This window comes from Oncorhynchus gorbuscha, linkage group LG14 (assembly GCF_021184085.1).
Source record: "Oncorhynchus gorbuscha isolate QuinsamMale2020 ecotype Even-year linkage group LG14, OgorEven_v1.0, whole genome shotgun sequence".
In the NCBI taxonomy this organism is placed as follows: Eukaryota; Metazoa; Chordata; class Actinopteri; order Salmoniformes; family Salmonidae; genus Oncorhynchus; species Oncorhynchus gorbuscha.
Genome location: NC_060186.1, coordinates 70454733 through 70482337, shown reverse-complemented (window position 1 = coordinate 70482337; position 27605 = coordinate 70454733). Strand labels below are relative to the sequence as shown.

General features: G+C 45.5%; 2 protein-coding genes across 2 annotated transcripts; both read right to left on the bottom strand.

Moving 5' to 3' along the window:
* Positions 1–16407: 16407 nt before the first annotated feature.
* On the bottom strand, positions 16408–18924 carry LOC123995363 (gap junction delta-2 protein-like). Its single transcript, XM_046298912.1, has 2 exons — positions 17869–18924; positions 16408–17413 (listed from the first exon to the last, which is right to left on the bottom strand). Exons 1-2 carry the CDS (start codon positions 17943–17945, stop codon positions 16558–16560), a joined length of 933 nt encoding a protein of 310 aa, XP_046154868.1. The 5' UTR covers positions 17946–18924; the 3' UTR covers positions 16408–16557.
* Positions 18925–19052: 128 nt separating this feature from the next.
* Positions 19053–22329, bottom strand: LOC123995361 (actin, alpha cardiac muscle 1). Its single transcript, XM_046298911.1, has 7 exons — positions 22173–22329; positions 21636–21780; positions 20845–21169; positions 20506–20667; positions 20193–20384; positions 19746–19927; positions 19053–19417 (listed from the first exon to the last, which is right to left on the bottom strand). The coding sequence occupies exons 2-7, from the start codon at positions 21762–21764 to the stop codon at positions 19274–19276; spliced, it is 1134 nt and encodes a 377-aa protein (XP_046154867.1). The 5' UTR covers positions 21765–21780; positions 22173–22329; the 3' UTR covers positions 19053–19273.
* Positions 22330–27605: the final 5276 nt, after the last annotated feature.

Genomic DNA, 27605 nt, shown 5'->3' with positions numbered 1-27605 from the left:
TCCTATCATTGCAGGGGAGGTATGGACAGATCACTGCAAGGGAGGTAGGGACATATCACTACAGGGGAGGTAGGGACATATCGCTACAGGGGAAGGTCATCACCACTTCCTATCACTGCAGGGGAGGTATGGACAGATCACTACAGGGGAAGGTCATCACCACTTCTTATCACTGCAGGGGAGGTATGGACATATCACTGCAAGGGAGGTAGGGACATATCACTACAGGGGAGGTAGGGACATATCGCTACAGGGGAAGGTCATCACCACTTCCTATCACTGCAGGGGAGGTATGGACAGATCACTACAGGGGAAGGTCATCACCACTTCTTATCACTGCAGGGGAGGTAGGGACATATCGCTACAGGGGAAGGTCATCACCACTTCCTATCACTGCAGGGGAGGTAGGGACAGATCACTACAGGGGAAGGTAGACACAGATCACTGCAAGGGAGGTAGGGACATATCACTACAGGGGAAGGTCATCACCACTTCCTATCACTGCAAGGGAGGTAGGGACATATCACTACAGGGGAAGATCATCACCACTTCCTATCACTGCAGGGGAGGTATGGACAGATCACTACAGGGGAAGGTAGGGACATATCACTACAGGGGGAGGTAGACACAGATCACTGCAAGGGAGGTAGGGACATATCACTACAGGGGAAGGTCATCACCACTTCCTATCACTGCAGGGGAGGTAGGGACAGATCACTACAGGGGAAGGTCATCACCACTTCCTATCACTGCAGGGGAGGTAGGGACAGATCACTACAGGGGAAGGTCATCACCACTTACTATAACTGCAGGGGAGGTATGGACAGATCACTACAGGGGAAGGTAGGGACATATCACTACAGGGGGAGGTAGACACAGATCACTGCAGAGGAGCAGAAAGTAATCAGACTTCAGCAAAACATTCTGTAATATGATCAGGGTTATAATTCATAATTAGCCGTATGCCTTTCATCTCTCTCCCTCTGTCAGACACACGTAGGCACACACACACACACATGGATTAGAGTGTTGGAGGAGCAGCTGAATGAATGCCTGTTGACACACAGAGGGACAGTTGACATCCAGAGGGACAGTTGCCATCCAGAGGGACAGTTGACATCAAGAGTGACAGTTGACATCCAGAGTGACAGTTGACATCCAGAGGGACAGTTGACATCCAGAGGGACAGTTGACATCCAGAGTGACAGTTGACATCCAGAGTGACAGTTGACATCCAGAGGGACAGTTGACATCCAGAGTGACAGTTGACATCCAGAGGGACAGTTGACATCCAGAGGGACAGTTGACATCCAGAGGGACAGTTCACATCCAGAGGGACAGTTGACATCCAGAGGGACAGTTGACATCCAGAGTGACAGTTGACATCCAGAGTGACAGTTGACATCCAGAGGGACAGTTGACATCCAGAGTGACAGTTGACATCCAGAGGGACAGTTGACATCCAGAGGGACAGTTGACATCCAGAGGGACAGTTCACATCCAGAGGGACAGTTCACATCCAGAGGGACAGTTCACATCCAGAGGGACAGTTCACATCCAGAGTGACAGTTGACACCAGAGTGACAGTTGACATCCAGAGGGACAGTTGACATCCAGAGGGACAGTTGACATCCAGAGGGACAGTTGACATCCAGAGGGACAGTTGACATCCAGAAGGACAGTTGACATCCAGTGTGACAGTTGACATCCAGAGGGACAGTTGACATCCAGTGTGACTGCATCTTGTGTGTGTGTGTTTGTATGAGAGTAGAATGTCATAAGGATCTTTAAATAGCCATCAGATTAAAAATAGAGCACCACTTCCTATAATTCCCCCAGAGATCCACAGTACACTGGACACAGTAGGGGTCACACGGTCAGGTCAGAGCTTTGAGGTCACAGAAGCACCAGTAACCAGACAGAGTGTGCATTCCCAGTGACTCTGTGGAAACCGGACAGCATCTTTGCATCTTGAGAGCATGGCATGGAGGCCATCCTAACAGTGTTTTCTCTTCATGCACATATTGTAGATGTCCATTGTTTATCACTAGGGTCTGGAGTTCACCTGGTCAGGTCTTGTGGTTGTGAAAATCTCCTGGTATTATCCAATACCCGCTGGATGGTACAGTATATGCAGCGGATTTCCAATGAAAATTAACCAGTGATCGTATTCTTGAATGGACTCCACCCATTTTACCTCTGGAGTCTACCACTCATGGGTCCTCTAATCACAGATCATAGAAATCAGTGTAAAATCACAATGATTCATCTCAACTTCCGAATGAAAAAGGCTCATGTTATTTGGTGCATTATGCTGGTGTGGGTGGGGAGTTATGGGAAGGAAACCAATGTAAACTAGGTGACAAATGTGAACAGATGATGTAAGGGGGAGGAAGGGGCCACCCGTTCTGGGACCTATCCTTCTCGCCAAAAACATAATAGAGATGAAATTACCTGTGTTTAATATCAAGGATGAGTATGATGATGAAATAGTGTCAGCATTTGGAGTTGTCGAGATAATTGCCAAGCTAAAACCATCTCCAGAATAATCTCACTCCTCTACTGATTTTCTGGAAACAGATACGATAAGAAGTAGAAAAATGGATTTGCAACATTTGGTGGCAGCGGTGGCATACGGATTATAGGGACAGTAGTCTAATGAACTTATTTTCAAGCAGGAGAGTTACAAAGTGTCTATGCTAGCAGCCAGAGTGCAGATGGACTCCTACAGGCTCAGGTTGGCTCAGAGTGTTGCATGCTGGGTGGTGCAGTAGATAAACTCAGCAAAAAATAAATGTCCTCTCACTGTCAACTGTGTTTATTTTCAGCAAACTTAACATGTGTAAATATTTGTATGAACATAACAAGATTCGACAACTGAGACATAAACTGAACAAGTTCCACAGACATGTGACTAACAGAAATGGAATAATGTGTCCCTGAACAAAGCGGGGGTCAAAATCAAAAGTAACCGTCAGTATCTGGTGTGGCCACCAGCTGCGTTAAGTACTGCAGTGCATCTCCTCCTCATGGACTGCACCAGAGTTGCCAGTTCTTGCTGTGAGATGTTATTCCACTCTTCCACCAAGGCACCTGCAAGTTCCCGGACATTTCTGGGGGTAATGGCCCTATCCCTCACCCTCTGATCCAACAGGTCCCAGATGTACTCGATGGGATTGAGATCCGGGCTCTTCGCTGGCCATGGCAGAACACTGACATTCCTGTCTTGCAGGAAATCATGCACAGAACGAGCAGTATGGCTGGTGGCATTGTCATGCTGGAGGTCTTGTCAGGATGAGCCTGCAGGAAGGGTACCACATGAGGGAGGAGGATGTCTTCACTGTAACGCACAGCGTTGAGATTGCCTGCAATGACAACAAGCTCAGTCCAATGATGCTGTGACACACCGCCCCAGACCATGACGGACCCTCCACCTCCAAATAAATCCCGCTCCAGAGTACAGGCCTCGGTGTATCGCTCATTCCTTCGACGATAAACTCGAATCCGACCATCACCCCTGGCGAGACAAAACCGTGACTCGTCAGAGAAGAGCGCTTTTTGCCAGTACTGTCTGGTCCAGCGACGTTGTTGCCGGTAATGTCTGGTGAGAACAAGCCTTACAGCAGGCCTACAAGCCCTCAGTCCAGCCTCTCTCAGCCTATTGCGGACAGTCTGAGCACTGATGGAAAAATTGTGCGTTCCTGGTATAACTCGGGCAGTTGTTGTTGCCATCCAGTACCTGTCCCGCAGGTGTGATGTTCGGATGTACCGATCCTGTGCAGGTGTTTTTACACGTGGTCTGCCACTGCGAGGATGATCAGCTGTCCGCCCTGTCTCCCTGTAGCGATGTCTTAGGCGTCTCACAGTACGGACATTGCCATTTATTTCCCTGGCCACATCTGAAGTTCTCATGCCTCCTTGCAGCATGCCTAAGGCACGTTTACGCAGATGAGCAGGGACCCTGGGTATCTTTCTTTTGGTGTTTTTCAGAGTCAGTAGATAGGCCTCTTTAGTGTCCTAAATTTTCATAACTGTGACCTTAAATGCCTACCGTCTGTAAACTGTTAGTGTCTTAACGACCATTCTACAGGTGCATGTTCATTAATTGTTTATGGTTCATTGAACAAGCATGGGAAACTGTTTAAACCCAATACAATGAAGATCCGTGAAGTTATTTTTATTAATTATCTTTGAAAGACAGGGTCCTGAAAAAGGGAAGTTTATTTTTGTGCTGAGATTATATAGCAACACTTTTTTCTGCTCTATGAAAAATCTACCCTTCTGTTCATTAGCAACTCTTGGCCTGTTAAAATCACACCTGTTCATCTTCTCACCTGCGGTGGCGTGGCAACACCTGACTAAACAGCTTTAGAATGCTATAACTGCACTGCAGAGCTAGAGAAATTGTGTGAGAAATGGCATTGTTTCTACAGTGTTTGATAAAGAGCTCTGAACATAACTCTAGTGATAATAATCAGATTTGCTCTATCAATCAGTGATGAGGTTCTATTGTGGCCGTCATTATCTAACCTCTCCTCCTCTGTTTATCTTGCTGATTTTAAATAATGAACTAATTTAATACAATAATCTCAGACTGGGAGTATCGATGTTGAAGTAGAGGTCCTCTTGTTGAGGTAATGTCATATCGATGTTGGAATTAGGGGTTCTCTTGTTGAGGCAATGTCTTATCGATGTTGGAAGTAGAGGTCCTCTTGTTGAGGTAATGTCATATCGATGTTGGAATTAGAGGTTCTCTTGTTGAGGTAATGTCTTATCGATGTTGGAAGTAGAGGTCCTCTTGTTGAGGTAAGGTCATATCGATGTTGGAATTAGAGGTCCTCTTGTTGAGGTAATGTCATATCGATGTTGGAATTAGAGGTCCTCTTGTTGAGGTAATGTCATATCGATGTTGGAATTAGAGGTTCTCTTGTTGAGGTAATGTCTTATCGATGTTGGAAGTAGAGGTCCTCTTGTTGAGGTAATGTCATATCGATGTTGGAATTAGAGGTCCTCTTGTTGAGGTAATGTCATATCGATGTTGGAATTAGAGGTCCTCTTGTTGAGGTAATGTCATATCGATGTTGGAATTAGAGGTCCTCTTGTTGAGGTAATGTCATATCGATGTTGGAATTAGAGGTCCTCTTGTTGAGGTAATGTCATATCGATATTGGAAGTAGAGGACCTCTTGTTGAGATAACGTATTATTGATGTTGAAGTAGAGGACCTCTTGTTGAGGTAACATCTTATCGATGTGGAAGTAGAGGTCCTCTTGTTGAGGTAACGTCTTATCGATGTTGAAGTAGAGGTCCTCTTGTTGAGGTAACGTCTTATCGATGTTGAAGTAGAGGTCCTCTTGTTGAGGTAACGTCTTATCGATGTTGAAGTAGAGGTCCTCTTGTTGAGGTAACGCCTTATCGATGTTGAAGTAGAGGACCTCTTGTTGAGGTAACGTCTTATCGATGTTGAAGTAGAGGTCCTCTTGTTGAGGTAACGTCTTATCGATGTTGAAGTAGAGGTCCTCTTGTTGAGGTAACGTCTTATCAATGTTGAAGTAGAGGTCCTCTTGAGGTAACGTCTTGCCAGCCCTTCCCCCACACACTGTCTCCATGGGAACTGTGAACCACACTAGGTTTCTTTGTCTCATTAGAAATCCATCATTACCATAAGGTTGACACCTCCACAGACACCTTAACACCCGACATACCAAGTACAGTACAGAACACACCTGACATTATTTCATCGCCACAACAAAACATGCACTTGGCACATATTCCTAAAGCGCCTTGGAGTAGGAGTGCTGATCTAGGATCAGTTTTGCCTTTTGGATAATAATTAATAAGAGGGGGGGACCTGATCCTAGATCCTCACTCCTACTATGCGATACTTTATGAATACTGGCCCTGAACATCAATACTTCCCATCTCATATATTTTTGAAAGATGGTCTTAGAGGGAGAGAGATATTTAAGGAGAGAAAAACACTGCCTGAACAACAACCATCAAAGAGAATAGGAATTTCTGATTTTGGCAGCATTCCTCACAATTCCCATGGGGTGCTTCAGCTGTGACACAAAGGTCATCCTTGTGATTTATAATACAGAGGGAGAGGTCATGTGCTTGTAAACCTTCTCTTTGAGGATACTACTGTAGAAGCCCCCCCCCCCCTCCGCCACACACACACACACACACACACACACTGGCAATCAGAGAGTGAGGAGAGGGGATAGGAGAGAGCCCATGGAAGAGGCCACAGCTGGGAGACTCTAGTCCTTTCTGCCTGGCTGGCCCGGTAGTCTGTTGGGGTGGGTGTTGCCGGGCAGATCTGGCTGCCTTTGAAACCTCTCCATAACTCATGAAATCAGAAACTGATCCAAGTGATCCATTGCAATCCAAGTGATCCATCCATTTTATGAGAAGCTAATGTGTCGTGTTCTCTTTGACAATGTTGGGCATGAATACTGGTAAACAATCTAACAGAGGGAGCTTTGGTAATTCCTTAACTTTATTGCTGTCACAGCATGTGCAGCACTGAGCTGTGCATCGTAAAGCACTGAGCTGTCCATCATGTCATTTGATGTCTTCTTCTTGAGTGACACTAATGCCACAACACAGGACTCTAAAATGAATCTGACTGAAGTAAAAATGTTGACAACACAGAAATACCTATCTCTGCTTTGATAGCACTTCCTGTGGACCTAAAGGAAGTTAATATCAGATTCCGATGAGCTGGCTGCTTATTCAAACAACTGAGCGCTGCTAAAACTGTACACACACAGTCTTGTACAGCTAACCTCGTGGGGACACACAATTCAGTCCCATCTAAAATCATATTTTCCTTAACCCTAACCGGTACTCTTTCCCTAATCCAAAAACCTAACCCTAGCTCCTAACCCTTACCCTAGCTCCTAACCCTAATCCTAATCCTAATTCTAACCCTAACACTTATTCTAACCGTAACCCTAAACCCTGTAGAAATAGCATTTGACCTGTTGGTCAAATTGTTGTTTGTTTATTATTCTTGTGGGGACTTCTGGTCCCCACAAGAACAGTTAAACAAGTCCGCACACACACACACACTTTGCTAACACCCACTTGACTGTATTTGAAGTGTGGCCCCGCTGCCAGCCAGCCAGCCTAGGTGGTAGTGATGTGTTGGGTGGGCCGAGGTGACAGCATGACATTGCATTATCATTATTGTCTTTGCTGCTTCAACTCATTTGGGCTCTAACTCCGTGAACCCCTATGACCTCATAAATCCTTAATGTCATGGGCACTGTTCCCAGGGCCGCGGTGTTGACTCCAGTGGGTACCCTGCCCACACAGGAAGCTTCAAGTCCTGGCTGCACCAGGAGAACCTCGCTCTCCTTCCTTCCCACTCCTTCACACTCCTTCCCTTTCCTTCCCTCTCCTTCTTTCCCTCTCCTTCCTTCCCACTCCTTCACTCTCCTTCCCTCTCCTTCCCTCTCATTCCTTCCCTTTCCTTCCCTCTCCTTCCCTTTCCTTCCCTCTCCTTCCCACTCCTTCCCTCTCCTTCCCTTTCCTTCCCTCTCCTTCCCACTCCTTCACACTCCTTCCCTTTCCTTCCCTCTCCTTCTTTCCCTCTCCTTCCTTCCCACTCCTTCCCTCTCCTTCCCTCTCCTTCCCTCTCATTCCTTCCCTTTCCTTCCCTCTCCTTCTCTTTCCTTCCCTCTCCTTCCCTCTCCTTCCCTCTCCTTCCCTCTCCTTCCCTCTCATTCCTTCCCCCTCCTTCCCTCTCCTTCCCTCTCCTTCCCTCTCATTCCTTCCCTTTCCTTCCCTCTCCTTCCCTCTCATTCCTTCCCTTTCCTTCCCTCTCCTTCCCTCTCCTTCCTTGCCTCTCCTTCCCTCTCCTTACTTCCCTTTCCTTCCCTCTCCTTCGCTCTCATTCCTTCCCTCTCCTTCCCTCTCCTTCCTTCCCTTTCCTTCCCTCTCCTTCCTTCCATTTCCTTCCCTCTCCTTTGCTCTCATTCCTTTCGTCTCCTTCCCTCTCCTTCCCTCTCATTGCTTCCCCCTCCTTCCCTCTCCTTCCCTCTCCTTCCCTCTCATTCCTTCCCTTTCCTTCCCTCTCCTTCCCTCTCATTCCTTCCCTTTCCTTCCCTCTCCTTCCCTCTCCTTCCTTGCCTCTCCTTCCCTCTCCTTCAATCTCATTCCTTCCCTCTCCTTCCCTCTCCTTCCCTCTCCTTCCCTCTCATTCCTTCCCTTTCCTTCCCTCTCCTTCCCTCTCATTCCTTCCCTCTCCTTCCCTCTCCTTCCTTCCCTCTCCTTCCTTCCCTCTCCTTCCCTCTCATTCCTTCGCTTTCCTTCCCTCTCCTTCCCTCTCCTTCCTTCCCTTTCCTTCCCTCTCCTTCACTCTCATTCCTTCCCTCTCCTTCCCTCTCCTTCCTTCCCACTCCTCCCCTCATCCTTCCTTCCCTTTCCTTCCCTCTCCTTCACTCTCATTCCTTCCCTCTCCTTCCCTCTTCTTCCCTCTCCTTCCTTCCTTCCCTCTCCTTCCCTCTCCTTCCTACCCTTTCCTTCCCTCTCCTTCCCTCTCATTCCTTCCCTCTCCTTCCCTCTCATTCATTCCCTCTTCTTCCCCCTCCTTCCTTCCCTCTCCTTCCATCTCATTCCTTCCCTCTCCTTCCCACTCCTTCCCTCTCATTCCTTCCCTCTCCTTCATTCCCTCTCCTTCCCACTCCTTCCCTCTCCTTCCTTCCCTCTCCTTCCCTCTCATTTCTACCCTTTCCTTCCCTCTCCTTCCTTCCCTCTCCTTCCCTCTCATTCCTTCCCTCTCCTTCCCTCTCATTCCTTCCCTTTCCTTCCCACTCCTTCCCTCTCCTTCCTTCCCACTCCTCCCCTCATCCTTCCTTCCCTCTCCTTCCCTCTCATTCCCTCCCTTTCCTTCCCTTTCCTTCGCTCTCCTTCCCTCTCCTTCCTTCCCACTCCTTCCCTCTCCTTCCCTCTCCTTCCCTCTTACCTGGCCATCATCACCCTATGTTAGGTGTTCATTGATGTATGTACTGATGAGCTGTCTGAGATAGACCTGCATACTTCAGAAGAGTGTGTAAATTCACATGCAGAAAGACAACCAGTCTCTTTCAAGTCTTTGTGTTATTAGTGCACTCTAAACGTATGCTGAAGCAGCTCTCTGTAGGAAATATAGTTACAAAATAAACAGAAGACCTTATGAATATGAAGTAAGAGCTGTTGTTCTCATTTAGTGTTTCTATTAGAGGAATAGCCCCTATTAGACAGTGAAGTGCAGTGCAGAAGTGAAACACACACACACACACAGTATTTATGCATGTGACCAGGCCTCAGGCACTTCAACATCAGATCTGCCTTCTATTCCCAAGGTTGCTTTGATGTCTTAGTCTGCTCCAAACCAGAGACAGACCCTCTCAGTGTTGGACATATTGGCAGGTAGAATACTAGACACATGGAACACTCTTAGAGAGGAGGATCCATGTAGAATACTAGACACATGGAACACTCTTAGAGAGGAGGATCCATGTAGAATACTAGACACATGGAACACTCTAAGAGAGGAGGATCCATGTAGAATATTAGACACCTGGAACACTCTTAGAGAGGAGGATCCATGTAGAATACTAGACACATGGAACACTCTTAGAGAGGAGGATCCATGTAGAATACTAGACACATGGAACACTCTTAGAGAGGAGGATCCATGTAGAATACTAGACACATGGAACACTCTTAGAGAGGAGGATCCATGTAGAATACTAGACACATGGAACACTCTTAGAGAGGAGGATCCATGTAGAATACTAGACACATGGAACACTCTTAGAGAGGAGGATCCATGTAGAATACTAGACACATGGAACACTCTTAGAGAGGAGGATCCATGTAGAATATTAGACACCTGGAACACTCTTAGAGAGGAGGATCCATGTAGAATATTAGACACATGGAACACTCTTAGAGAGGAGGATCCATGTAGAATACTAGACACATGGAACACTCTTAGAGAGGAGGATCCATGTAGAATATTAGACACATGGAACACTCTTAGAGAGGAGGATCCATGTAGAATACTAGACACATGGAACACTCTTAGAGAGGAGGATCCATGTAGAATACTAGACACATGGAACACTCTTAGAGAGGAGGATCCATGTAGAATATTAGACACCTGGAACACTCTTAGAGAGGAGGATCCATGTAGAATACTAGACACATGGAACACTCTTAGAGAGGAGGATCCATGTAGAATATTAGACACCTGGAACACTCTTAGAGAGGAGGATCCATGTAGAATATTAGACACATGGAACACTCTTAGAGAGGAGGATCCATGTAGAATACTAGACACATGGAACACTCTTAGAGAGGAGGATCCATGTAGAATATTAGACACATGGAACACTCTTAGAGAGGAGGATCCATGTAGAATACTAGACACATGGAACACTCTTAGAGAGGAGGATCCATGTAGAATATTAGACACATGGAACACTCTTAGAGAGGAGGATCCATGTAGAATACTAGACACATGGAACACTCTTAGAGAGGAGGATCCATGTAGAATACTAGACACATGGAACACTCTTAGAGAGGAGGATCCATGTAGAATATTAGACACATGGAACACTCTTAGAGAGGAGGATCTATTTACTCTCTTTGATGTTTCTACTTACATTTGAGGAAAAGGTACACTCTTGGGGGAAAAAGTGTTCCAAATGGGTTCTTCGACTGTCCCCATAGGAGAACCCTTTTTGGTTCCAGGTAGAACATTTTTTTGGTTCCATGTATAACCCTCTGTAGAAAGGATTCTACATGGACCCCAAAACAATTCTACCTGGAACCAAAAAGGTTTCTTCAAAGGGTTCCCCTATGGGGACAGCCAAAGAACCCTTTTAGGTTCTAGAGGGCACTTTTTTCTAAGAGTGTAGGCAGGTTGGCTGGGTTTCTTATCTTGGAAGCTCTGAAGATGAGTGATGATTGTGTATGATCAGAACACATATTGTAATGATAAAACAACTATTTTCAGAAATGGACATAGTGATATATTTCGAAAGAATGATCTGAATTCATACATTTTTAGAGAAGGCCTCTGAAAGACAGTCCATGGATCACTTGTGTGTGCTGTAAGCAAGTTTAGTATGAATATTTATGTTGAGTGGCTCTGAGTGGTTCCTGCTGGGTTGAATAATCTCCGGAGGAAACACACACACAGAGTTTTGTATTGGTGTCCTCGTGGGGACCGGAGTTCTTATGTCTTTTGATCAGCTGAAACAGAAATACCACTTGCCTAACAGGGACTTCTTTAGCTACCTACAACTACGAAACTTTATTAGGGTGACTCTCAAGGAACAATGGAACCTACCTAAGATGTTACCTATTGAACAACTCTGCCACGCAGACCAACCACTGTTCAAGACCATTTCCCGTGTTTACAATGCTCTTATGTCAGGACACTGCCTGGGCTAGATAAACCCCGACTTAGATGGGAGAAAGACCTGGGTATTGATCTTGATGAGGATCTATGGAGTGGCCTATGCAGGGATGGGGTTACATCCACATTGAACTCCAGATACAGACTGATCCAGTTTAATTTCCTCCATCAGCTCTATATCACCCCATCTAGACTGCACAAGTTCAACCCAGATATCTCCTCCCTATGTTTTAGATGTGGCTCAGATGAAGGAACATTCCTCCATTCCACTTGGCAGTGTTCAAAACTACACGGTTTCTGGCAGGGGGTATGCGATACCATATCCTCAATTCACGGGGTTGCATTTCCTTTAGACCCGGAGGTCTGTCTACTGGGTAACTTTACTAACACCAATCTTAGGCAAAGCCATACTATAAAGCTAACAGAAATATTGCTAGCGATTGCCAAGAAATGTATTGCCTTGAAATGGAAATTGGATTCCTCCCTGCCAGTTGCAATTTGGCTTTCGGAAGTTAATAGTTGTATCCCTTTGGAGAAAACCACTTACTGCTTGAGGAATAAGTTAAAGACATTTTACAGAATTTGGCAACCTTTTATTGACTATATGGAGAATCTCCCCCCACATCTCATTGATTGAATCTATATATAATCCTCACATAATGTTTCACACGTAATGCATATTATGTAGCCTACGGCAGGTGATCTAATGTCTCGTTATTTTTTATTTTTTAATTTTTTATTATTGTATGTTTGTTTATATAACTATAATTATAATTTATTTTTGTTACGTTCGTCTGTTACCCTAACTCCTAACCCTAACCCTAACTCATAAACCTAACCCTAACTCATAAACCTAACCCTAACTCCTAACCCTAACCCTAACTCATAAACCTAACCCTAACTCCTAACCCTAACTCATAAACCTAACCCTAACTCCTAACCCTAACTCATAAACCTAACCCTAACTCATAAACCTAACCCTAGCTCCTAACCCTAACCCTAACTCATAAACCTAACCCTAACTCCTAACCCTAACCCTAACCCTAACTCATAAACCTAACCCTAACTCATAAACCTAACCCTAACTCATAAACCTAACCCTAACTCCTAACCCTAACCCTAACTCCTAAACCTGACCGTAACTCCTAAACCTGACCGTAACTCCTAAACCTAACCCTAACCCTAACTCATAAACCTAACCTTAACCCCTAACTCCTAAACCTAACCTTAACCCCTAACTCCTAAACCTAACCTTAACCCCTAACTCATAAACCTAACCCTAACTCCTAAACCTGACCCTAAATGTAACCTTAAACCTTGCCCCTCAGGCTAAAATAGCATTTTTCCTCATGGGGACTGGCAAAACATCTCCACTTCTCTGACATGTTCTTATGTTACTATCCTTGTGAGAACTTCTGGTATCCGCAGGGATAGTTAAACAAACACACACACACACAATCTGTATGTTGTAATAGAAACAAACACTCGTCTCTACAATCACTGCAGCTCTAAATGTTTTATTTGGTTAGCATCGGCGCTAAAAGTAGCACGCATGATGGACAGCAGTCAGATGATGACGCCTTTATTAAATATTTATTAGCCACATTAATGTGATATTAACATATGCCTCGAGATAAACAGTTAGAAGCATAACATGAATCGCCAGAATGAATCTTTCTTTATTTTCCTTTAGTATTTGTCCTGCATATCTGAATGAAAAGTACACTGTTTAGAGTGTAAACAGAGCATACCTTTTTAGATATGTATGAAAAACAGTAAGACATTTCTATAAAGGTTGTGGATTGGAGATTCATATTTGCTAGATAGACGTTCAGAAAATACAAGGACATCATGCAGCCAGTGTGTGATCAGACTGAGGTTCAGTGTAGCTATATTTAGCCGTAGCTAAGTACTTCCTGTTACCAGTCGGAGCCTGTCCTGTGTTCTCAGATAGCCTTTCATGAAGGTTACAAAGGGAAATGTTAGAAACCACTAATCCAATACACCAAGTGCTAAGCTGCATCTGTCTGACTGACAGACTGTCAGACAGACAGCCAGGCAGACAGACAGACAGGAAGCAGGAATAGGCCATTAGCCAGCCGATCCAACCGAGCAGAGCTTGTTGCGTGTTGGAGAGTTGGTGGGAGCATCCAAAAAAGCTGCTGAATTTGATATTGATCTGTCAGGGCCTTGGTGCTTCCATTTCTGTTCCTCAGATTTGCTGAGTCATCTTGGCAGCCATACCTGTCCACCAACACTCCAGCCCCTCCCCATTCTTGCACCCAGCATTCATGATTCGTTAGCTGGGGAGAGTCCGACTCCCACTCCTTCCCACTTGTTCAGTGTTCAGCACATTTCTCCATGACCTTGTGGGAGTGCAGAAGGCACTTTTCTCCTGACCTTGTGGGTGTGCAGAAGGCTGAACCCACTCATTCTCTATGGCAGATGTCCCCAACTGGCCGCCCGCGGGCAATAAGGCCTGGCTTGCATTCGGCATTCCAAACGTGTTCGACGGAGTTGAGGTCAGGGCTCTGTGCAGACTTGTCAAATTCTGTCACATCGATCATGACAAACATTTCTGTATGGACCTCACTTTGTGGATGGGAGCATTGTCATGCTGAAACAGGAAAGAGCCTTCCCAAAGATGTTGCCACGAAGTTTGAAGCACAGAAGCGTCTAGAATGTCATTGAATGCTGTTGCTTTAAGATTTCCCTTCACTGGAACAAAGGGGCCCGAACCATGAAAAACATCCCCAGACAAGTATTCCTCTTTCACCAAACTTTACAGTTGGCACTATGCATTGGGGCAGGTAGCGTTCTCCTGGCATACAACAAACCCAGATTCTTCCATCAGACAGCCAGGTGGTGAAACATGATTCCTCACTCCAGAGTCTAATGGCGGTGAACTTTACACCACTCCAGACGATGCTTGGCTTCGTCCTTGTTGATCTTAGGCTTGTGTGCGGCTGCTCGGCTAAGGACACCCATTTCATGAAGCTCCCGACGAATAGTTATTGTGCTGATGTTGCTTCCAGAGGCAATTTGGATCTCTGTAAGTGAGTGTTGCAACTGAGGACAGACGATTTTTATGCGCTATGTGCTTCTGCGCTCGGCGGTCTCCTTCTGTGAGCTTGTGTGACTTACCACTTTGCAGCTGAGCTGTTGTTGCTCCTAGATGTTCCCCTTCATGATAACAGCATTTACAGTTGACCGGGACAGCTCTAGTAGGGTAGAAATTTGACGAACTGACTTGGAAAGGTTGCATCCTATGACCGTGCCGCGTTGAAAGTCACTGTACAGGTCTTTAGTACAGGCCATTTTACTGCCAATGTTTGTCTATGGAGATTGCATGACTGTGTGCTCGATTTTATACACCTGTCAGCTACGGGTGTGGCTGAAATATACGAATCCACTAATTTGAAGGGGTGTCCACATACCTTTCGCCATGTAGTGTACATTGATACTTTAAATCATTGCTTTTTAAAATGGTAGCACCAGGGGCCAACATCTATTGCCCTTTGTTATTGATTCCAGCTTACTATAGATGTGTCGTCTATTTGACTAATTGCTCGTCAATACTTTTTGAATATGCAAAGGTTGTTTATTTTTGTATGTTGCAAATGAAACGAGAGATAATAATATAGTAGCATGCCATTTATATAGAAACCACAGTGATTCAAATCAAAGATGACAACAGCCTTTACTGGAATTAAAGCTTTCACAATGAAGAGAATACTTTATAGATGGTCATGTTTATATTTATGTACAAATATGGCACTTGATGACATGAAAATCAAGAAAATCAATTTCCCCTTAAATAAAAGGAATGGGCGCTTGGGTGTAAATAAAAAGTCAAGAAAATTGTCAGCATTTGCAGCAACCCCCCCCCCCCCTTTCCCCAATGGAGTGATCACATTGGTTAAGGTCAATGGTGCAAACTCAGGCAACCAAAACAACTTATAGTGCTAATGTCATAGATCTATCTGACAAATATGTGAAAGGAGTGATCTAACCTACTAGAGGAATGAATATGCATTTGTGTACATTTGAGGAATATTGACCCTAAAACTTCCAAATAATGTGTATGTTTCGTGCCTATAATGATATGTGGAGTTTAAAATCGGCAGAATGTCATTAAAAGACGCTGTAGCACAAATCGGATATATTTTGCCTCATTATTCATATTTAGTGCAAGTATTGTCTCAGCCTCCAGTATTTATGCTGCAGTAGTTTATGCGTCGGGGGGCTAGGGTCAGTTTGTTATATCTGGAGTACTTCTCCTGTCATATTCTGTGTCCTGTGTGAATTTAAGTGTGCTCTCTCTAATTCTCTCTTTCTCTCTTTCTTTCTCTCTCTCGGAGGACCTGAGCCCTAGGACCATGCCTCAGGACTACCTGACATGATGACTCCTTGCTGTCCCCAGTCCACCTGGCCGTGCTGCTGCTCCAGTTTCAACTGTTCTGCCTTATTATTATTGGACCATGCTGGTCATTTATGAACATTTGAACATCTTGGCCATGTTCTGTTATAATCTCCACCCGGCACAGCCAGAAGAGGACTGGCCACCCCACATAGCCTGGTTCCTCTCTAGGTTTCTTCCTAGGTTTTGGCCTTTCTAGGGAGTTTTCCTAGTCACCGTGCTTCTACACGTGCATTGCTTGCTGTTTGGGGTTTTAGGCTGGGTTTCTGTACAGCACTTTGAGATATCAGCTGATGTACGAAGGGCTATATAAATACATTTGATTTGATATTTGCTCCATGTTCAACTACTGAAGTGAACGACAGAGTGAATATGTGAACACAAATTAATGCTTTTAAGAAGCACTTTACAAAATATAGGATAAACCATACTAAAAAGTTGCATCAGTGCCTGTGTATATATATATATATATATATATATATATATATATATATATATATATATATATATATATATATATATATATATATATATATGACAAACAAACGTTTTGGTCCGTTTGTGTTTTACTTATCCATAAAATACAAATAAATTCGATATACCCGACCTACTTCGCAAACGAAGTCGGTGAGATAAAATATCTACCACATTATTATTAAATATATGTGAATTCTTTGTAGGCTACAATTGTTCCCATTCAGTTGTATTGAAATCGACAGCTACACATAGGCAGAGTCACTTGATTGAGTGCGGCCGAAATTTGGCATGCTCATTCTAGGCAAGTCTTTGTTACGGATCTCGTAGATGGACTTCCTCCTGGCCTGCACGCCTTTGACAGCTACTTTGATCTTCTTCCACCCAAGATGATTGAGTTCAGCCAAGTTCAGGAGCACACAGACGCCACTGACCGCAAACATGAAGACCAGAAACACTGTCTTTTCCGTGGGCCTGGAAACGTAGCATTCTACATCTTTGATGCAGGGGTATCGATCACATTCATACACCGCGGGGACATTGAATCCGTACAGGAAATATTGACCCACCAGGAACCCTATCTCTAGCGCGTTTCGGAAAACCACTTGGATGATGTAGAATCTTGAGATTCCCTCCTGCCTCCTCATTTTAGACTTTCCGCTAGTTCTCATGGCCGAATTTGGGATGTCCTTCACCTCCAAGCAGTCGGGCTCTGCTTCTTTGGTGGAGTTCTCCGTGTTCTGAAGTACTCCATTTACAATGGTGTTTTTGATCTTTTTGCTGTCGTCTCTTTTGATGGAATCATGGCGCTTGTCCAAGGAGAGGAACACGGTGGAGTACCCCCGCTCCAAGCGCTCCTTCTGCTTGGCGGACTGGTGCACGGAGTAGGTGATGAAACAGAGACTGGGGGTGCACACCAGAATAATCTGAAACACCCAATATCTGATGTGGGAAATGGGGAACGCCTTGTCGTAGCAGGCCTGGTTACAGCCGGGCTGCAGGGTGTTGCACACAAACATGGACTGCTCGTCATCATAGACCGTCTCTCCAACGATCGCAACGATTAGAATCCGGAAGATCACCACCACAGTTAGGAGGATCCTACAAAACAATCAAGCACGAAAACAAAAATGTTTCAGTTCAGATATGCAGAGATGATAGACTTGATTGTTAAACAAACAAGATATAGAGACAATTAGCGATTGCAAAGTAAAGCTGGCTCTAGTGTAGGCTACTAAGCAGACGCTAAATGGGAGCTATCCAGTGCTGAAAGCCACCAGACAGTTCTGTTCTAGAAGGAAAGCGCCACAGTATTTCATCTCAAGTGACAGCTCTGTTCTAGAAGGAAAGCGCCACAGTATTTCATCTCCAGCTCTGTTATCAAATGATTTCCTTTTGGTTCACATTTTTTTGCATATTGTTATGAATCTTTGTTGGGGTTTTAGCGGGGGGGGGGGGGGGGTTGTACAGTACTTTATACACAATCACTTTCAGCACTTGATCAAACACACACTCCTGCTAACACTTTTACAAAGTATCCTCACTTTCCCTCTTACCTTCCGATCATAGTAGAATGCTGTTGGACAGCCGCCTCCAAGAGACGCTCTAATATTGTCCACTCCCCCATGGTCATTCATTCGGAGACGATAGCACACCGTGCACTGTGCAAAATTCCCGTGGAATCTATTGTTTCCAGTGTTTTACTCCGGATGATCCAGTATCTGGAGAATGCATTGGTAACCCACCGCTTCTGCGTTCGCTCGTTCCTTCTACCTTCTGCGCCTCTGCTAAAAGCTCACTCGACAACCCAAGCACTTTTGCTCGCGCGAGCCTGAGTGCTGATTAGTAGAAAGCCCTCCTATTTTCGACCGTGCGCGCGGGACGGTATATCGCGCGGTGCTTGAATGGAGGGCAGCTGAGTTTAATGTTGGTGGAGAGCTAATCCTAATTTAAGTATACTCTCCTTGCGTCACGCGCGGATATTGGTGGAGATAGGCAGAAAGAGACACCATGTTTTTGACTTTCATTGTTCTCCAAGTATAAGGCGGGAATGTAGCATATTAATATGTAATAAAAATGATTGGTCATAAGCTCAAATAACAGGGGATGTCTGTCGCCTGTAAGACCACCACATGACAGTGACAGAACGAGTAGTGGCCGAGAGAGAGACTATAGTTCTGGTCTGTATTCTCTGTAGGCCTATTCTGTATGTGGACTATTACTGTTGTCATGATGGAGGCTACAACGTCTAAGCTGCTTCTGTCTGGAGAGACTATATTGGAACATGCCTGCATCGGTTGCTGATGTACCATGACAAACTACACTAGTGTCTGTATAAAAACACATGTGACAGTCTGTCAGGCAAAGCAACAATATATGACCGTACAGTAGCCTAAGCATTTGTTTGTACTTAAAGCCGCAATAATTCCTTAGCCTATACACTCCCAGCCAAGTTTATCTATCTCGGTTGAGTAATCGCTTGGGTTGCCTGAGAGGGTGTAAAGAAACAACTTCGTGGGCAGCCTCGAGTAGTTATTTTTTAACATACCACATTGTACTGTACTGTACAGTGTGCGTGACTGGACTTAACATGTAGCGTACTAATCTCACGAGCAGGAATTATTTAAACCTGTATTGTGAATGGATAGCCAATGAGTAAACAGATACCGTATGTAATTTTCCTGAATTATAATACAACAAATACCAATATGCAGATGATTGACGAGATGACAAAGTGCGGTATTATACAAGATCCCAGTCTTTTTATAAAGCAAATAAATATCTACATATTGCACTTGGGTGTAAACAAACTGTACATCATTGACAAAACATAAAACAGAGGCCTATCTGGATTTGTAACTTGCATATGGGTCATAAACAACATATCCATAGGCGGAGGTAATGTAAACAGATCCGTGGTCGTCTGACTGTCTCTGGGGGGAGCGATGGGCAAGTGGGAGCTTAGAAGCACTTCCTGTGGACGATGGAGGGGCCTGCCTCGTCGTACTCCTGCTTACTGATCCACATCTGCTGGAAGGTGGAGAGAGAGGCCAGGATGGAGCCGCCGATCCAAACCGAGTACTTACGCTCGGGGGGAGCGATGATCTAGAGAAGGGGAAAGAGGAAAACCGATAAGCAAAAGTCCTCTCAATATGTACTGCTTTATAATGCACCATACAGTTCATTGTTTGTTCAAATTATCATATAATGCATTATAAGGAGAATATAGGTGTATACTGTGATTGGTCATTAGAAGGCTGTGATTGGTCATTAGTAGGCTGTGATTGGTCATTAGTAGGCTGTGATTGGTCATTAGAAGGCTGTGATTGGTCATTAGTAGTCTGTGATTGGTCATTAGTAGGCTCACACAGAGATTGTGGTCAGGTTGGTCTTAGATGTTCAGTTTGTGGACTTCAGTGAGAATAATATTGACCTTGATCTTCATAGTGCTGGGGGCCAGGGCGGTGATCTCCTTCTGCATACGGTCAGCAATACCAGGGTACATGGTGGTACCTCCTGACAGGACGTTGTTGGCGTACAAGTCCTTACGGATATCAATGTCGCACTTCATGATGCTGTTATAGGTGGTCTCATGAATACCAGCAGACTCCATGCCTGGTGAGATAGAAGAGAACAAGTTGTAAGCGAATGCTCTGGATGAGAAATCACCCAGGTAGGTCTAATTGGTGCTGAAATGGACAGCTCCCTCATTGCTTCAATATAAACATACAGTATGTTTGGCAGTAGTTGGTATAATGACTTATGTAGCTGCTATAAAGGCTATATTAGATCACACAGGGAATATTTTATTGTCTCCTAAAGAGGTTAAAAAATGGGTTTGATTGGATATTGAGCTGCACGATGCTTCTAAGATGCCTACCGATGAAGGAAGGCTGGAAGAGGGTCTCAGGGCAGCGGAAGCGCTCGTTGCCGATGGTGATGACCTGACCGTCAGGCAGCTCATAGCTCTTCTCCAGAGAGGAGGAGGAGGCAGCGGTGGCCATCTCATTCTCAAAGTCCAGGGCCACGTAGCACAGCTTCTCCTTGATGTCACGCACGATCTCACGCTCGGCTGTTAGAATAGAAGATTCAAAGTTTTGCAGTTTGGTCGAGACGGTGGACAACGAATTATGACCGTGCCATTCAATATCAAACATAGCAAATACGTTTATTCTCAGGAATGATGGGCTCACCAGTGGTAACGAAGGAGTAGCCACGCTCTGTCAGGATCTTCATCAGGTAGTCAGTGAGGTCGCGACCCGCCAGATCCAGACGCATGATGGCGTGGGGCAGAGCATAACCCTCATAGATGGGCACGTTGTGGGTCACACCATCACCAGAGTCCAAAACAATACCTAGAACATGAGGTAGAATACTATTTAAGCCATGGAAATAGAATAGAACAGCTTTATGTTTATCTTAATGGTGTAAACTACGATTCATGTAATGAAAGGTTGCATGAGACTCAATAATACACTGAATCTGAATTGTATGTTAATGTATGGAGTCTTTCTCCTCGGCTCGTTTCTCACCGGTGGTACGACCGGAGGCGTAGAGGGACAGCACGGCCTGGATGGCCACGTACATGGCGGGGACGTTGAAGGTCTCAAACATGATCTGGGTCATCTTCTCCCTATTGGCCTTGGGGTTGAGGGGGGCCTCAGTGAGCAGGGTGGGGTGCTCCTCAGGGGCCACGCGCAGCTCGTTGTAGAAGGTGTGATGCCAGATCTTCTCCATGTCGTCCCAGTTGGTAATGATGCCGTGCTCGATGGGGTACTTGAGGGTCAGGATACCTCTCTTGCTCTGGGCCTCGTCTCCCACATAGGAGTCCTTCTGTCCCATGCCTACCATCACACCCTACAGGGGAAGAAAGGAAGCAAACCTAGTCAAAACACAATTCCTCAAAGTCAAACACAGGGCCAGATAGTTGTAAGCAACAATATATAGGACATTCATTCATGTGTTCATTCATTATTTTTCTTCCTTTGTGTCTTTCTTTCACAATTCAATGGTCTAGTGCCCTCAAACGCAACTCTGGACCTTGAAGCCTGTTCCACTGTCTTTTTTCATTGTTGCCCTCTAATCAAGGAATGATTTAGACCTGGGACACCAGGTGGTTGCAATTCATTATCAGGTAGAACAGAAATCCGGACCTTTTAGGGTAAGAGTTGAATAACCCTGGTTAGGTCAAATAAAACCGGTAGCAGATAATCAAGAGTAATGCACAATGTATAGACAATTAAGTCTGGAAAAATGCCCAATTTGATGGATGTATGATGTATCCTCATAAATGTTTCGTTGATTTTCATGCTGGGAAGTTTACCTGATGACGGGGGCGACCAACGATGGAGGGGAACACTGCGCGAGGTGCGTCATCTCCGGCAAAGCCAGCCTTCACCAGACCCGAGCCGTTGTCGCACACAAGGGCGGTAGTCTCGTCGTCGTCACACATGATGTCAGCTGGGTTTCTGTTATGATAAAACGCACATTAGGCTAAGTAGTATAGGCTACCGGTCATAATACAAAAGCGTTTCATAACTCCGGTCATCGAGTAGCCCCAACTGTAGCCTACATCTTTTTGTTGTGGCCCCGGGAAACACTGGCAGGCTAACGTTGTACAGTATATGCTACAGCACACAGGCCACACAAGTCTAACAAACTTATTTTGAGTAATGATTTATCTGTTTTAAAAACCTATAGCGAGCACCACAATGTCAAATAATGTATTATTAATATAATATTAATAATGAACTGCAGATTAATATTCCATATGATTCATCATCAATTTCGCTTTTTCGTCCGAGTAAATAGAACTCTCTGTTTCCCGTATTTGAATAATGACAAGTTGTCAGATACTCACCAAATAAGTACCGAGTATCCTGTTCCTCTGAATGAGCAGCGGTGGTGTGGTGAGGGCAGAACCCAATTTATAGGTCTACTCTACAAGCGCCACTACGCCCGGCGGCCTCTTTCTCCTTATTTGGATGCCAGGCCCTGTTATGAGTGGAGTGGAAGGGCGCTGGGGCTCGCGCGTTGTCTCCTGAACGCCCATGTATGGAAGGGGACCCGCGCGGACAGACAGCTGTGAAGTATGAGGGTGTGAAGATGTCTGGAGTTTTTCCCTCTATTTTCTACACGGCACAGTGAGTTGACATGAAGAATAATGTTATTTGCTGGCTAAGTTTTCAGCAGCAGACGTCATTCCCTCTTATAGACTTGAGCATGCCATGGATTTTAACAGGCCTTATAGGGTCCATAGTATACTCTCAGGCATTATGTGATTTGAGGGTTAACTTTTTATCTCTTAGCAATGCCTTCTATTAAGAACAATGACTTTAGTGTTCAGTAAATGTAAGACTCCACCCCTTCTAATGTGTGTGTGTGTGTGTGTGTGTGTGTGTGTGTGTGTGTGTGTGTGTGTGTGTGTGTGTGTGTGTGTGTGTGTGTGTGTGTGTGTGTGTGTGTGTGTGTGTGTGTGTGTGTGTGTGTGTGTGTGTGTGTGTTTGTCACTCACTGTGACTAAAATGTGATAAGAAGAGCATGGTTGAGGGCTTGTGTCGTCCATGCAGTTGACTGTTGGTAGTGATTCCTCTTGATGTAGGACCCCATAATGACAAAGCAAAAACAGGTTTTTAGACATGTTTGCAAAAAAAATGTAAACAAAAATACTGAAATATGACATTTACATACCAGCTGTCAGAGCAACAACACAGATCATTGCACCTGTACATAGCTCATCCGTAAATAGCCCATCCAATCTACCTCATCCCCATACTGTATTTATTTATTTATCTTGCTCCTTTGCACCCCAGTATCTCAACTTCAAGCACATTCATCTTCTGCACATCCTACCATTCCAGTGTTTAATTGCTATATTTTAATTACTTCTCCACCAAGGCCTATTTATTGCTTTACCTCTCTTATCTCACCTTATTTGCACACACTGTATATATATTTTTCTACTGTATTATTGACTGTACGTTTGTTTATCCCATGTGTAACTCTGTGTTATTGTATGTGTCGAACTGCTTTGCTTTATCTTGGCCAGGTCGCAGTTGTAAATGAGAACTTGTTCTCAACTGGCCTTCCTGGTTAAATAAAGGTGAAATAAATCAAACAAAAACGTACGCTACCATTCCAAAGTTTGGGATCACTTAGAAATGTCCTTGTTTTCCATGAAAACATACATGACATGAGTTGCAAAATGAATAGGAAATACAGTCAAGACATTGACAAGGTTATAAATCATTATTTACAATTGAAATAATAATTGTTTCCTTCAAACTTTGCATTCATCAAAGAATCCTCAATTTGCAGCAATTACTACCTTGCATACCTTTGGCATTCTAGTTGTCAGTTTGTTGAGGTAATCTGAAGAGATTTCCCCCCCATGCTTCCTGAAGCACCTCCCACAAGTTGGATTGGCTTGATAGGCACTTCTTACGTACCATACGGTCAATCTGCTCCCACAACAGCTCAATAGGGTTGAGATTCAGTGACTCTGCTGGCCACTCCATTATAGACAGAATACCAGTTGATTGCTTCTTCCATAAATAGTTATTGCATAGTTTGGAGCTGTGCTTTGTGTCATTGTCCTGTTGTAGGAGGAAATTGTCATGTTTGTCATTTATTATCTTGTCTTGTCCCTGTGCTTCCCATTCTATTCGTTTCCCTCTGCTGGTCTTATTTGGTTCTTTCCCTCCTTCTAGCCCTCTCTCTCCCCCTCCCTCTCTCACTCTCTTGCTCTCTCTCTTCTCTCTATCGTTCCGTTCCTGCTCCCAGCTGTTCCTATTCCCCTAATCATCATTTAGTCTTCCCACACCTGTTCCCGATCCTTTCCCCTGATTAGAGTCCCTATTTATTCCTTTGTGTTCCGTTCCTGTGCCGTCGGTTCCTTGTTTTGTATTCACCATGCTGTGATTGCGTTTCGCCCTGTCCTGTCGTGTTTTTTGCCGTGATTGTGTATCACCCTGTCCTGTCGTGTTTTGTGCCTTCATCAGACGCTGCGTGTGAGCAGGTGTCTCAGTCGACTACGGCCTGCGCCTAAGCGACCTGCAGTCTGTGGCCGCTTCTCCAGTTGTTTTCCCCTCTACAAATCTAGAGGATTTCAGTTATTCCGTTTTGAACATTAATAAACTCTGTTTCTGTTAAGTCGCGTTTGGGTCCTCTTTCACCTGCATGACAGAAGGAACCGACCAAGGAATGGACCCAGCGACTTCAGACGCTGTTTACACTGCCGTCAAGATCCAAGGAGCCATGCTCGGCAGACACGAGCAGGAATTGTCTGCTGCTCGCCATGCCGTGGAGAACCTGGCCGCTCAGGTTTCCGACCTCTCTGGACAGTTCCAGAGTCTACGTCTCGTGCCACCTGTTACTTCCTGGCCTGCCGAGCCTCCAGAACCTAGGGTTAATAACCCACCTTGCTACTCCGGGCAGCCCACTGAGTGCCGCTCCTTTCTCACGCAGTGTGAGATTGTGTTCTCTCTCCAACCCAACACATACTCTAGAGAGAGAGCTCGAGTTGCTTACGTCATTTCACTCCTTACTGGCCGGGCTCGAGAATGGGGCACAGCTATCTGGGAGGCAAGGGCTGATTGCTCTAACAAATTCCAGAACTTTAAAGAGGAGATGATTCGGGTTTTTGACCGTTCAGTTTTTGGTGGGGAGGCTTCTAGGGCCCTGGCTTCCTTATGCCAAGGTGAACGGTCCATAACGGATTATTCCATTGAGTTTCGCACTCTTGCTGCCTCTAGTGAGTGGAACGAGCCGGCGCTGCTCGCTCGTTTTCTGGAGGGACTCCACGCAGTGGTTAAGGATGAGATTCTCTCCCGGGAGGTTCCTTCAGATGTGGACTCTTTGATTGCTCTCGCCATCCGCATAGAACGACGGGTAGATCTTCGTCACCGGGCTCGTGGAAGAGAGTTCGCATCAACGGTGTTTCCTGCTCCGCATCGCAACCATCTCCCTCCTCTGGCTTTGAGACTGAGCCCATGCAGCTGGGAGGGATTCGCATCTCGACTAAGGAGAGGGAACGGAGGATCACCAACCGCCTGTGCCTCTATTGCGGAGTTGCTGGACATTTTGTTAATTCATGTCCAGTAAGAGGCCAGAGCCCATCAGTAAGCGGAGGGCTACTGGTGAGCGCTACTACTCAGGTCCCTTCATCTAGATCTTGTACTACTATGTCGGTCCATCTACGCTGGACCGGTTCGGGTGCTACATGCAGTGCCTTGATTGACTCTGGGGCTGAGGGTTGTTTCATGGACGAAGCATGGGTTCGGAAACATAACATTCCTTTCAGACCGTTAGACAAGCCTACGCCCATGTTTGCCTTAGATGGTAGTCATCTTCCCAGTATCAAATTTGAGACACTACCTTTAACTCTCACAGTATCTGGTAACCACAGTGAGACTATTTCTTTTTTGATTTTCCGTTCACCGTTTACACCTGTTGTTTTGGGTCATCCCTGGCTAGTATGTCATAATCCTTCTATTAATTGGTTTAGTAATTCTATCCTATCCTGGAACGTTTCTTGTCATGTGAAGTGTTTAATGTCTGCCATCCCTCCCGTTTCTTCTCTCCCTACTTCTCAGGAGGAACCTGGCGATTTGACAGGAGTGCCGGAGGAATATCATGATCTGCGCACGGTCTTCAGTCGGTCCCGAGCCAACTCCCTTCCTCCTCACCGGTCGATTGTAGTATTGATCTCCTTCCAGGGACCACGCCTCCTCGAGGTAGACTATACTCTCTGTCGGCTCCCGAACGTAAGGCTCTCGAGGATTATTTGTCTGTGTCTCTTGACGCCGGTACCATAGTGCCTTCTTCTTCTCCGGCCGGGGCGGGGTTCTTTTGTTAAGAAGAAGGACGGTACTCTGCGCCCCTGCGTGGATTATCGAGGGCTGAATGACATAACGGTTAAGAATCGTTATCCGCTTCCCCTTATGTCATCAGCCTTCGAGATTCTGCAGGGAGCCAGGTGCTTTACTAAGTTGGACCTTCGTAACGCTTACCATCTCGTGCGCATCAGAGAGGGGGACGAGTGGAAAACGGCGTTTAACACTCCGTTAGGGCATTTTGAGTACCGGGTTCTGCCGTTCGGTCTCGCCAATGCGCCAGCTGTTTTTCAGGCATTAGTTAATGATGTTCTGAGAGACATGCTGAACATTTTTGTTTTTGTCTATCTTGACGATATCCTGATTTTTTCTCCGTCACTCGAGATTCATGTTCAGCACGTTCGACGTGTTCTACAGCGCCTTTTAGAGAATTGTCTCTACGTAAAGGCTGAGAAGTGCTCTTTTCATGTCTCCTCCGTTACTTTTCTCGGTTCCGTTATTTCCGCTGAAGGCATTCAGATGGATTCCGCTAAGGTCCAAGCTGTCAGTGATTGGCCCGTTCCAAGGTCACGTGTCGAGTTGCAGCGCTTTTTAGGTTTCGCTAATTTCTATCGGCGTTTCATTCGTAATTTCGGTCAAGTTGCTGCCCCTCTCACAGCTCTTACTTCTGTCAAGACGTGTTTTAAGTGGTCCGGTTCCGCAGGGAGCTTTTGATCTTCTAAAAGAACGTTTTACGTCCGCTCCTATCCTCGTTACTCCTGACGTCACTAGACAATTCATTGTCGAGGTTGACGCTTCAGAGGTAGGCGTGGGAGCCATTCTATCCCAGCGCTTCCAGTCTGACGATAAGGTTCATCCGTGCGCTTATTTTTCTCATCGCCTGTCGCCATCTGAGCGCAACTATGATGTGGGTAACCGTGAACTGCTCGCCATCCGCTTAGCCCTAGGCGAATGGCGACAGTGGTTGGAGGGGGACCGTTCCTTTTGTCGTTTGGACAGACCATAAGAACCTTGAGTACATCCGTTCTGCCAAACGACTTAATGCCCGTCAAGCTCGTTGGGCGTTGTTTTTCGCTCGTTTCGAGTTTGTGATTTCTTACCGTCCGGGTAGCAAGAACACCAAGCCTGATGCCTTATCCCGTCTGTTTAGTTCTTCTGTGGCTTCTACTGATCCCGAGGGGATTCTTCCTTATGGGCGTGTTGTCGGGTTGACAGTCTGGGGAATTGAAAGACAGGTTAAGCAAGCACTCACGCACACTGCGTCGCCGCGCGCTTGTCCTAGTAACCTCCTTTTCGTTCCTGTTTCCACTCGTCTGGCTGTTCTTCAGTGGGCTCACTCTGCCAAGTTAGCTGGTCATCCCGGTGTTCGAGGCACTCTTGCGTCTATTCGCCAGCGCTTTTGGTGGCCGACTCAGGAGCGTGACACGCGCCGTTTCGTGGCTGCGTGTTCAGACTGCGCG